This window comes from Prinia subflava, chromosome 8 (genome assembly GCF_021018805.1).
Source record: "Prinia subflava isolate CZ2003 ecotype Zambia chromosome 8, Cam_Psub_1.2, whole genome shotgun sequence".
Classification (NCBI taxonomy): Eukaryota; Metazoa; Chordata; class Aves; order Passeriformes; family Cisticolidae; genus Prinia; species Prinia subflava.
The window spans coordinates 16140793-16152878 of NC_086254.1; the positions used below are offsets into that span (position 1 = coordinate 16140793).

Sequence of the window (12086 nt, forward strand, 5' to 3'; positions counted from 1 at the left end):
GTTTATACTGAGGAAAAAAGAGGTTTTACTCAGAGGAGAAATGAGCATTTACACCAAGGAGAAATGAGTTTTACAATGAGAAGAAATGAGCCTTTACACCGAGGAGAAATGAGTTTTACACTGAGGAGAAATGAGTTTTACACCGAGGAGAAATGAGTTTTACACTGAGGAGAAATGAGTTTTACACCGAGGAAAAATGAGTTTTACACTGCCAGGAATGGGGTTTGCAGCTGTGAGCATCCAAAAACCCCAAAACAACAACAACAACAACAACAGCCGTGTCCTTCAGCGTTCCCGTTCCCAGAAAAAGCAGAAGTGTTGAAATTCCGGTGTTGAATTCCTCGTGCAGATAACGGGACCCTGCTCTGAATTCCAAACAATCCCAAAATCCTGCTGCTTCCAACACTAAAAATCCACACTTAATCCAAATTTCACAGTTTATTTTGATACAGCTTTGGCCAAATCCTCTATTTTTTTACTTTTTCCCAAGGGTAAAAACCCCACCTGTATTCCCGAGCAGGCAAATCCATCCGGGAAGGATCCAAATTTCACTCACTGGGATGGGATTTGTTAAAAATATTTGGATTAGCAGGTCTGGGGTACAAAGGGAACTGGGGCAGAGGTGGCAGGGCCGGTGTCCCCTCGGACCTTTGACACAATTTTGGAGCCTCTTGGTTTCCTCTTCCCTTCAAAGGCAGTAAAATAATCCCTGGAATTGGATTTCTTAACCCAGACAACTTCCTAGTTCAGGGGTGGGTGAGAAAAGCAATAAATGATTTTGAGTAGGAGCTAATTTGAGGGTAATTTATCTTTATTTTTGACCTTTGCCAGCTGAGGGGGTGATGTGGGGACACCCTGAAAATTCCAAGCAGGGCTGGAAATTCAACTTCCCTGACTTTCCTCAAAGTCGACAATCCAGGCTCCAGATTTCTCTGGAATTATTATTTTACCCTGGAATTGATGGTGAAAGTGCAAGTGGTGCCTCCAGGAACAACCAAATTATTTATGAATATTTCCCCTAATAATAATAATAATAATAATAATAATAATAATAATAATAATAATAATAATAATAATAATAACAGTGGGAACACCTGAATTAAGACTGAAAAAGCTCATTTGTTGTATTCCCACCCATAAATTCACCAGGTTCTACCTTAAACCTGATTTCTTTTCTCATCTTCAAAACCTCCAGAACCTTGACCTCTGACAGTTAAAATTTCCCTAATTTGCAATTCATGTTTATTCACCAGCAGCTCATTTTAGCACCTGGCCTTGGCTGAGGAGCACAAACAGCTTTGAAGAGAAAAATAACATTTTTTATTTTTATTTTAGCCCAACGGACACAGCTGGGCTGAGACAAAGGAGGTTTGAGGCCTCAAATTTCTTCTTCAGGCCTGAAAGAGGAAAATTCAAGTTAAACACAGCTCAGGAGCTGGTCTGAATAAAAGTTAAATACAATTTGAGGAAAAGCATTCTGAAAATAATGAGGATATGAAGGAGGAGTGGGATGGTGCCAGAACCTAAATGGTCTGGAGGATCCTATATTTTATTAATTAGGAAATATCTGAAAAGATATATTTTAAATATATATATATGTATGTATATTCCTTCAAAAACTTCCCTTGAAATCCTGAATATTTGGATTTTACACTGCAAAAGCTGAAGACCCCAAGGCAAAACATCAAACAGGACCCCAAATCCCCAAATTTGGGGTTACTGATTTTTTTTTACCATCACTTTACAACCCACTGTAGGACAAGGAACTTTTAATACTTTGAACCTTTTAATCCTGCCACAGCGTGGTTTTATAAAAAGGAAGAACAAGGCAAGAGATTATTTAAAAATGCACATTATAAACTTAAAAAAATTTTGTTGAAAAGCCTGACATCGCTCAGAGAACCCCAATTAAGAAACATCTGGAATAATTCAAATTAAAGCACAGGTTCCACAAGGTGTAGAGTTAACTTACCTTAAAAAGCCTTATTTTATGTGAGTTAACTGGGGAGGAGGAGGCTCTCTGCAGAGATAATAGTTTAGGAATTTGTGTCTATTTACAAAAAATAAACTGTGCAAAAAATTCCTTGTAAAGAGACATTCCGGGCAGATTCACTCCACATTCCTTTCTCTGAACAGCTTGACCGAAAAGGAAAAAAAAATTAAAATTTAATTCCCTTTTTTTTTTTTTTTTTTCAGGAGTTTAGTGAAAAATTCCTCCTGGATGAATTTCAGGATAATTTCAGAACAATCAGATGGGAATTGGGGAATAAAGGAGGGGAGACAGAGAGGAAAAATCCCGACTTAATTATATCCCGCAGAGCTCTGCGGCTCCCGAGGGACGGCAGAGGGGGTGACATTTCCACCTGCCCCATGACTAATTTAGGAAAAGGAAAAGCTGGCCAAAAAGTTATTTTTGGCCACGATGGTGACGGCAACTCACGGGGCCAGCAAGGGAGAGGGACAGGTGCAGAATGTGACACGGGGGTGGGACAAGCCCCAAAAATGTGACTTTGGGGGGTGGCATGAAAATTCCCTAAAATGGGGACAATGTGGGGATGGAAATCCCCAAAAAAATGTGGTAAAAAATGTGGGGGGGTTGAATACCACACACAAAAAAAATGTGGTATTAGGGGGTTGGAATGGCATAAAATGGGATTTGAAGGGTTGGCTGAACCCTCCTGAATTGTGATGTCTGAGGGTTGGGGGAAAGCCCCCTAAAATGGGATATTGGGGGGTTAAATCCCCCTAAAATGTGATATTGGGGGGTTTAAATCCCCCTAAAATGGGATATTGGGAAGTTAAATCCCCCTAAAATGTGACACTGGGGGGTTAAATCCCCCTAAAATGGGATATTGGGGGGTTAAATCCCCCTAAAATGGGACATTGGGGGGTTTAAATCCCCCTAAAATTGGACATTCAGAGGTTAAAGCCCTCTAAAATATGACATTGTTGGGTTGAAACTGCCCTAAATGCGATAGTGAGGAGTTGAACCCCCCAAAAATGTAACACTGGGGGTTGAAACCCCTCCAAAAATGTGACACTATTGGGTTGAAACTGCCCAAAATGTGACACTGAGGGACTGAACCCCCCCAAAATGTGACATTTGGGGGTTAAACCCCTCTAAAATGTGACTTTGGGGAGTTAAGGCCCCCCAAAATGTGACTTTGGGGGGTTAAATCCCCCCAATATGTGACATTGGGGTGTCAAGCCCTCCTCAAAAGGTGACATTTGGGGGATTAAGCCCCTCCAAAATGTGACACTGGGGGGTTAAACCCCCCCAAAATGTGATATTTGGGGATCAAATCCCCTTAAAATGTGACTTTGGGGATTAAGCCCCTCCAAAAATGTGACATTTGGGGGTTTAAGCCCTTCCAAAAATGTGACATTGGGGGGTTAAATCCTCCCAAAATGTGATATTTGGGGATTAAATCCCCCTAAAATGTGACTTTGGGGGTTTAAGCCCTTCCAAAAATGTGACATTGGGGGGTTAAATCCTCCCAAAATGTGATATTTGGGGATTAAATCCCCCTAAAATGTGACTTTGGGGGTTTAAGCCCTTCCAAAAATGTGACATTGGGGGGTTAAATCCTCCCAAAATGTGATATTTGAGGGATTAAGCCTCTCCAAAAATGGGACATTTGGGGGTTAAATTCCACTAAAATGTGATATTTGGGGGATTAAGCCCCCCCAAAATGATCCATTTGGAGGTTAAATAACCCAAAATGATCCATTTGGGGGTTGAGTCCAGGGCAGGGTTTGGCCAAAGTCCAAATTGTGACTTTGAGTCCGGCCCCGAAGGTGACAGCGCGGGCTCATGACGGTCACAGGGCGCTCGGGGCGGGGACACGGCCCTATAAATCCGCCCAAAAAGCGCCTTTTCCTCAATGAAAGGCTCGGCGAGATAGGGCAGGGCCAGGGGAAAGAGGAAAAAGAGAAATAGCGGAGGTTTTTTACCGCTGAAAGTTCTGTCAGCCTTCCCAAATTTTATTTTAACCTCCCCTCCCTCGCCGCGTTCCGGCTCAAGAGGCGGCTCGGCAAAATGAAATATATTATAGGGATCGGAGGGTAAGTCCCCGCTAAAATCTGGGATATTTTATGTTTTATTTTATGTTTATGTTTTAATTTTTGTGCGGGAGATGGGGATTATTTATCCGGGCTATGAAATATTCGGGATCCAGGGTTTGAGAGGTGACGATGCAGCCTGCTGAGTGTTAATTCGTGATGCTTAAATACAGAGTGATATCTATTCACTTTTATATATCCTTTAATATATCTCTTTATATATACTTATACTTTTTATTTTATATATGCTTTTATATATTTTTATAGGGTTAAAAGGATGGATGCTGCTTCAACAGAGTTTTGCAGGGCAGCACATCCTTTCAGGCTTACCTAGATACACTTTATATATATTTATATGCTTGTGTTATGTACATATTTATATATACAAATTATACTTACACGTTTATATGTGTATTTTAGAGATATTTTTATCCATAGTTTTATATATCCTTTTATAGGGTTAACATGAGGGATGCTGAGATGGCAAAAACACTCTCAAGAAAATTTAGAGGCCAGATAGACCAAAAAAATTATTGCAAAATTTTGTCTGAAACTCGAAGAGGGGGAAAAGTCCTGTTTCAAATAAAATGGGGTAGGGGTGTATAATGGGCACTGATTTTCATTTTAAAAAGCAGGGTTTGAGATGTGTTTGTGCTGGGATGGGTGAAGAGTGAAGAGTGCGGCGGGAGGGTTCCGGAAATGGAACAGTGAAAAGCAATACGGGTTATTACAATGATAATATATTAATAATATGTGACCGAGGGAGTTATATAGCCGCGGGATGGAAAAAAAATAAAAATAAGGAGGAATAAGACAAATGAGAGGGAAATTATTCCAGGCTTTTACATTAAACGGGTTATGGAGCGTGTGAGGGCAGCTCGGCCGCTCCGTCTGGAGCAGCGGGGCCGCGGCTGTGAGGGACCGGCCATGGCGGCCCCGCGCTCCCCTCACGGCCCCGCGGCTGTGAGGGACCGGCCATGGCGGCCCCGCGGCTGTGAGGGACCGGCCATGGCGGCCCCGCGGCTGTGAGGGACCGGCCATGGCGGCCCCGCGGCTGTGAGGGACCGGCCATGGCGGCCCCGCGGCTGTGAGGGACCGGCCATGGCGGCCCCGCGGCTGTGAGGGACCGGCCATGGCGGCCCCGCGCTCCCCTCACGGCCCCGTGGCTGTGAGGGACCGGCCATGGCGGCCCCGCGCTCCCCTCACGGCCCCGTGGCTGTGAGGGACCGGCCATGGCGGCCCCGCGCTCCCCTCAGGAGCCCGCGGCTGTGAGGGACCGGCCATGGCGGCCCCGCGGCTGTGAGGGACCGGCCATGGCAGCCCCGCGCTCCCCTCACGGCCCCGTGGCTGTGAGGGACCGGCCATGGCGGCCCCGCGGCTGTGAGGGACCGGCCATGGCGGCCCCGCGGCTGTGAGGGACCGGCCATGGCGGCCCCGCGGCTGTGAGGGACCGGCCATGGCGGCCCCGCGGCTGTGAGGGACCGGCCATAGCGGCCCCGCGCTCCCCTCAGGGCCCCGCGGCTGTGAGGGACCGGCCATGGCGGCCCCGCGCGCTCCCCTCAGCGCCGCCGCTGCGCGCGCGCGGGAACCGGCGCGGCCGTTACACGCGGCCGAGCGCGGGCGCGCGGCGCCTGAAAGGGCGGGGCCGCGAGGGGCGGGCACAGCCAATCAGCAGCCGGGGGAAAGGACGGGGCGGGGTTGGTCGCAGCCAATCGGCGGCGGGCGCTGGAGGGGCGGGAAATTCAAACGGGCGCGGCCGGGTTTGGGGTCCCTCAGGGCAGTGCCCGGCTCCCCTCAGGAGCTCCCGTCCCCTCAGGGGCTCCCGTCCCCTCAGGGCAGTGCCCGAGTCCCCTCAGGAGCTCCCGTCCCCTCAGGGCAGTGCCCGGGTCCCCTCAGGGCAGTGCCCGGGTCCCCTCAGGAGCTCCCGTCCCCTCAGGGGCTCCCGTCCCCTCAGGGGCTCCCGTCCCCTCAGGGCAGTGCCCGGCTCCCCTCAGGGCAGTGCCCGGGTCCCCTCAGGGGCTCCCGTCCCCTCAGGGGCTCCCGTCCCCTCAGGGCAGTGCCCGGGTCCCCTCAGGGCAGTGCCCGAGTCCCCTCAGGGCAGTGCCCGAGTCCCCTCAGGGGCTCCCGTCCCCTCAGGGGCTCCCGTCCCCTCAGGGCAGTGACCGGGACCCTCAGGGGCTCCCGTCCCCTCAGGGCAGTGCCCGGCTCCCCTCAGGGGCTCCCGTCCCCTCAGGGCAGTGCCCGGCTCCCCTCAGGGGCTCCCGTTCCCTCAGGGGCTCCCGCCGCCGGCCGGGGTTCGCATCCCTCAGGGCTCGGCTCTTCCAGCAGTATCTCTCCCTCCGGGGGTTCCAGTGACTCCCAGACCCGGCTCTAATGCGGTTCTTCCACCTCTGTCTCGCCCCGCTCCGTGCAGGGTCACCAATGGTGGCAAAACCACCTTGACCAACAGGCTCATCAAGGCGCTCCCCAACTGCTGCGTGGTCCATCAGGACGATTTCTTCAAGGTAAGCTGAGTCCCCTGTTCTTTGCACTCTTAATTGTATGTGCAGGGCTAGTTGGTTTTAACAGCTTAGGAGTCACAAGCTTTCTGATTTTGTGGGCGTTATATATATATATATATATATATATATATATATATATATATATATATATATATATATATTTAATTTTCAAATGACTGGACATTTCGGGAGTTCCTGACCTTTACAAATGTCACAGGAGCTTGGCATGACCCAGCTCAAAGCAGTCACAGCAAAGCCACCTTTAAAGTGTTAACAACAGTTTTAAATTTAGTACTGATTTCAGGCAGAGGTTATTTGCATGAATGATTTTCTCCATATTGGGATTTCCCACCTTATTTTATTAAACTAAGAATGAGACTGCTAAATGATGCTTCAGGATTTAAGCGCCTCTGTGCTGGTTTAAATACGGAAAGGGGTTTTATGGGGGAGCTTTGATAGATCTGTGTCAGAAATCTATTAAAATATTAAAATATTGCAGAGATAAATGCAGAAGCCCTTCACTGGGCGTGCAGAATGTTCTAAACCCTGCCCCATGTGGGGATGATCCCTGGACCCCACCTCACGTGCAAGTCCAGCAGATGCAGGAATGGGCTTGGAGCAGTTGTGGGTCATCCCCAAAAAATGAAGTGCTCCAGCTCCAGCATCGTGTGCTCAGTCTGCCCTGCACAATTTGATCATTTAGGAGCCATGGGGGGAGGAATTCTGTTTGATTTTCCATCAAAATCTGTAACTTCTCTTTTGAGCGAGTGGCAGCACCTCAGCTGTAACTGAGCATCCAAAGTGCTGCCATGCCCACCTGCATTCTTACTAGAGGAGCTCAAATACCTATTCTTTGAAAAAAGAACTACACCCTAGCACTTATTTAACTGCATCTGCACTTGAAAACCCTTACACTTTGATTTATAAACGACGCCCTGTAGTATTTTGGCAGCTAACAAACAACGTATCGAGTGATTAACATAAAAGTATCGAGTGATTAACATAAAAGCCTTTATCCAAAGTGGTTTGAGTGAGCCAAGGGAACTTTGCAGAGCTCTTGGGGTCGGGGAAGGCCGGGCCTGTGGATGTCCTGCAGCCCCAGGGGTGGTTGTGGTTGCAGTAGAGGCCAGGTGGCATCGGAGGGAGCTGATCCCGCTGAGGTTGCAGCAATGTTTTATTGCTCACTATATTTCAGCCACAAGATCAAATAGAAGTCGGGGAAGACGGCTTTAAACAATGGGATGGTAAGAGCAGTGTTCCCTATAGGATGCAGTAATGTATATTCTTTTCCTAAGTATTTCTTTTTTGTTATTTAAAAGCTTTAACAGTAAATCTCTCTAAATTGTAACTTTACCGAGCTCCATCTATTTTACTTTTTTGAGCCCGCGGTGTCTGCCGGTGTTTGATGGTGTCCCTTTCTCCCACCCACCCTTTTCTCCTGACCAGTGTTGGATTCCCTGGATATGGAGGCTCTGGTGAGCACAGTGCGGGCCTGGATTGAGAACCCCGTGAAGTTTGCCCGCTCGCACGGGGTGAATGTCACACCCGGCTCTAGAGAGCCAACCTGCCAAGATATCCATGTCTTGGTCATTGAAGGCTTCCTGCTCTATAATTACAAGTAAGGTTTGGAGAACTCTTCATGGTTTCCCAGGGAAGGTCCTTAAATCCCTCCTGCCAGAGCTAAAAACTCCTTTTTTACTAATTTCCCCTTCCTGCCTTGTTCTGAATTGTCACCCTGCAGGGTTTTAATTAACTCCTAAATGCAGAAGTGAGGTGAATTTAAGGTTGTGATTTAGGGCGCAGCCTTGAACTCCAGGGGAGTTTCAGAGCAGGATTTTTGCTGGCAGGCTGCCCCTCATGGCCCCAGGACAAGGCAATAATCCATTCACTGCCTGGAATCTCCCCTGGAATTGAGGAGCAGTTCTCTCCCTGCTTGTTTAACACTGACTGCACTGAGCTTGGTGACAGGAGCAGGCTGTGGCAGAGACAACTCCCTGGGGTTTTGTGGAGGAACAGGGAATCCCAGAATGGTTTGGAAGGGACCTTAAAGCCCATCCAGCTCCAAGGCCCTGCCATGGGACAGCTTCCACAGAATGGTCCAGCCTGGCCTTGGACACTTCCAGGAACATGAGCTGAGGAGCTGCCCTGTCCCAGATTTTGCTGCAAGCTGATTTTGGGATGATCTAGGAAGAGCCAGGGTTCCCAGCCCAGTGCCTGATCCTCCACAGGATCCCCTCTGACCCCCTCAGGACCAGTGGAGCGTTTGGGTGGGAGAAGTCCCTGCCTGGGCCATTCTGACCTTCAGAAAGAATTTTCCCGTGGTTTTGAGTTAACAAACCCATGAGGGAAGCCCTTCCCCTTGGTTTGTCCTCAACAGACACAGATCCCGTAGAGACAGAGAGGTTTCTGTGGTGTCTGGGGTGATTTCAGGCTTTTTGCTGTCCCTCCAATGAGGTCTCCACGCTGTGTCCTTGTCCCCTCCCCAGGCCTCTGGTAGAGCTCTTCGACCTTCGCTATTACCTGGCAGTGCCCTACGCCGAGTGCAAGAGGAGGAGGAGGTGAGAGCAGCCCTGGGGCGCCTCCAGGCCTCCCCTCCGGCCCTTTGTGTCGCTCTCAGCCGTGGAATCGTGGAATGGTTGGGGTTGGAAGGGCCCTAAAAGCCATCCTGGGACACCTCCCCTGCCCCAGGCTGCTCCAGCCCGGCCACAGACACACCAGGGATGGCATCTGCAGTCTGTGGGATGTGCTGGATTAGAGTGGGGAATTTAACAGAAGTGGAGGAGGGAATTTGATGTGAACTGGGAATCGCAGCTTGGGGCTGGAGAAAACCTCAGGGATCCAGTCCAGCCCTCACTGCTGACCCCAAGTGCCTCACCCAGAACTCCCAAACCCAGGGGTGGGGACTCCACCACTGCCTGTGCCGACCCTTTACCACCCTTCCTGTTGATTTTTGATTTTCCTAACGCCCAGCCCAAAGCTCAGCTCCTCCTGACGTTCCTTTTCCGTGCTGTTGTTCCCAGCACACGGAATTACACCGTCCCCGACCCCCCGGGCCTCTTCGACGGCCACGTGTGGCCCATGTACCTCAAGCACAGGAAGGAGATGGAGGATTCTGGAGTGGATGTGGGTGAGTCTTTCCCAAACACAAATCCCTGGAGCTGGAATGGGAGGAATTGGGTGATTTCATTCCAGGAGATTTCACTGTCGTGATGCAGGGTGCTATTTTTACTCCCAAGTTGTAATCCTGGCCTACTTTGGATAAATACAGGCAGTTTTAGAGCTAAGAACTTCTTCCTTTTGCTTTGTACTCTTAAGGACTTAAGAGGGGATAAAGAAATTAAAAAGTAGGAATTTATCATGGAATAAGGATTTCACAGGCCATTGTGTTTTCAGGATGATTCTGTTTTTCCAATAGACAAACAAGTTGTCCTTTGGGCCAGTAAATTATGAAATATTTAAGAACTAATCTCCCAAAATCTCTGATTTTCTGATGGGAAGCCCCAGCCTGACCCCCCTTTTTCCCTCCCAGTTTATTTAGACGGCCTGAAGTCGAGGGATGAACTCTACAACCAAGTCTTTGAAGATATTCACAACAAGCTCCTAAACTGCTCATAGGTAACCAAAATCCCGAGGGCTGGGGCGTGAGGGGCTGTGCTGGGAACAGCCTGGAGCTCACCCTGTTTCCCCTCCTGCCTTCCAGGGGCTGGGGAGATCTGAAGATCCGTGTACAGCGCGATGTAAATAATCCTTGGAAGTGGGATTGGGGTTATTTGTGTGAACCCCTCTCCTACTGCCCTTTGGCAAGTCCCTTTTGTATATAATTGAAAACTCGAGGATAACTTATTCCCACCACGTGGACAGGATCGCCTCGGTGGGGTTGGGGTTTTTTTATTTTAATTATTTTCTATTCCACTGGCTTCCGGAGAAGATGGAAACAGCATTTTTATAGCAGAGCAAGTAGAGCTGTGCTGGGAAAATGAGAGAGCTCCTGCTTGGATGCTTCTGCAGACAGGAAGGCTTCGTGCAAGGCTTGTTTGTAACGTCATCAATTCAGTAAAAATCCATTTCAGTCTCCTGCTGAGGTCCTGATTTAATTCATCACTCGGCTTTATCGCAATAAAAATGGCCACAAAGCTCATCCCAAACACAACAGCCCCTTTCTCCTGGGGTTTGGAATTCCAGCCCCAATTTCCACGGGTCACTGGTTGGGGCTGGGGGCTCACAGAGGCCCCAGCCAGGTGGGAACGGCTCCGTTTGGGAACTGAAATCCATGAGATGAACTGAGGGGATTTCTCAGGGAATGGGAAATGAAAACTGCTCCCCTAGGAACCATTTCAGGCATTAAAGCTAAAACACCATCCCAAATTTCCAGTTTGAGAGAGGGCAGTGCCATCCCTGTCCGTACAAAGCCTGGGGGTGGTCAGGTACGGAGGGAATTTGGCTGGGGGTCCCTTCCCAAGGTTTGGGGCCTGGATTAGGGGCAGAGCTCTGGAAAAGCAGCTCCCACAGAGGAGTGAGCAAAAACCCACCCAAAACCCCGCCAGCAGCCAGAGGGGAGCCAGCTCCATCTCCCTGTCCTCGTCTCACTCCCATGATGTTCCAGTTGTCCCCAGAATGGGCTCTGGCTCCTGCTGCCACCCCCTGGCTCCAAAAAGGGAGAATTCCTGGTGTGCCTGGGGACAGCCAGCCCGCTCTGCTGGCCCCAAACGGGCAGGGACAGCCCCTGTGACCCCTCACAGAGCTCCCCACAGCCCAGGAACAGGGGCCCGGGGCTTCCCTGCGCCCTCAGGGCTTGGGTTAAGCCGTGCAAAAGCCTCTGGGGTTTGTGAAGACTTAAAAGGGAAAAGCCCTCGCTCCCACCTCCTGCCAAACTGCGGGAGGCAGAAATTGAAGCCTAAAAAAGGCATTTTGGTGTCCCAGTCCACAGAGGAGGAAACGTCACGGGGTGGGGGCAGCTCCAGCTGCAAGGAGGGGGCTGGAGCAGAACATCCTGAGAACGTCACAGCAGCGGAATCCCCCGGGACAGCACATCCCCTGCAACCCCAGCACCGGCTCCTGCAGCCCTCAGGATTAGCAGACTCACGAAATCATGAATCACCCCCCAAATTCTGCTTTTTTTGCAGCTATTTTGGTGTCATTTCGTGCACCCACGTGGCTGAGCTCCCCTGCTGCAGCTCCTTGGCCGGGGTGAATGACCAGTGCCTTCCAAGAGCTTTGGGGAGTGTGAAACCCAAACCCTCGGCACGAAGAGAATCCGGGAAGGTTCCTCACTATGTGAACTTTGCCTGGCTCGGGAACAGCCGGGCCTGGAGGATTTCCATGCATCTTTTCACCCCCCTCATCCAAATCCACACCCCAAAGCCTCCCCAGGACACAGCGCCTGGGTGGGGCACCCTGAGCCCCCCGGTGTCCCCAGGGCCAGCCCCGGTGGCCGTGCTGGACACGGGGACAGCCCCAGGCAGGCACGGAGAGCCTGGGCAGGGAACACCAGGGCAGATCCAATTGCCAGCGGGTCCACGTGTC

General features: G+C 50.1%; 1 protein-coding gene across 1 annotated transcript; it reads left to right on the forward strand.

Moving 5' to 3' along the window:
* The first annotated feature begins 3852 nt into the window (after positions 1–3852).
* NMRK2 (nicotinamide riboside kinase 2) lies at positions 3853–10637 on the forward strand. The gene is made up of 8 exons (XM_063403571.1): positions 3853–4065; positions 6476–6566; positions 7759–7807; positions 8010–8181; positions 9050–9121; positions 9584–9690; positions 10093–10178; positions 10264–10637. The coding sequence occupies exons 1-7, from the start codon at positions 4040–4042 to the stop codon at positions 10176–10178; spliced, it is 603 nt and encodes a 200-aa protein (XP_063259641.1). The 5' UTR covers positions 3853–4039; the 3' UTR covers positions 10264–10637.
* Positions 10638–12086: the final 1449 nt, after the last annotated feature.

Bases quoted from the DNA above. Each gene is read 5' to 3' on its own strand.
- NMRK2 (XM_063403571.1), top strand. From the start codon at position 4,040: ATGAAATATATTATAGGGATCGGAGG. The intron at 4,066-6,475 runs GTAAGTCCCCGC...CGCTCCGTGCAG, and splicing joins TATATTATAGGGATCGGAGG to GGTCACCAATGGTGGCAAAA. The intron at 8,182-9,049 runs GTAAGGTTTGGA...TCCCCTCCCCAG, and splicing joins TTCCTGCTCTATAATTACAA to GCCTCTGGTAGAGCTCTTCG.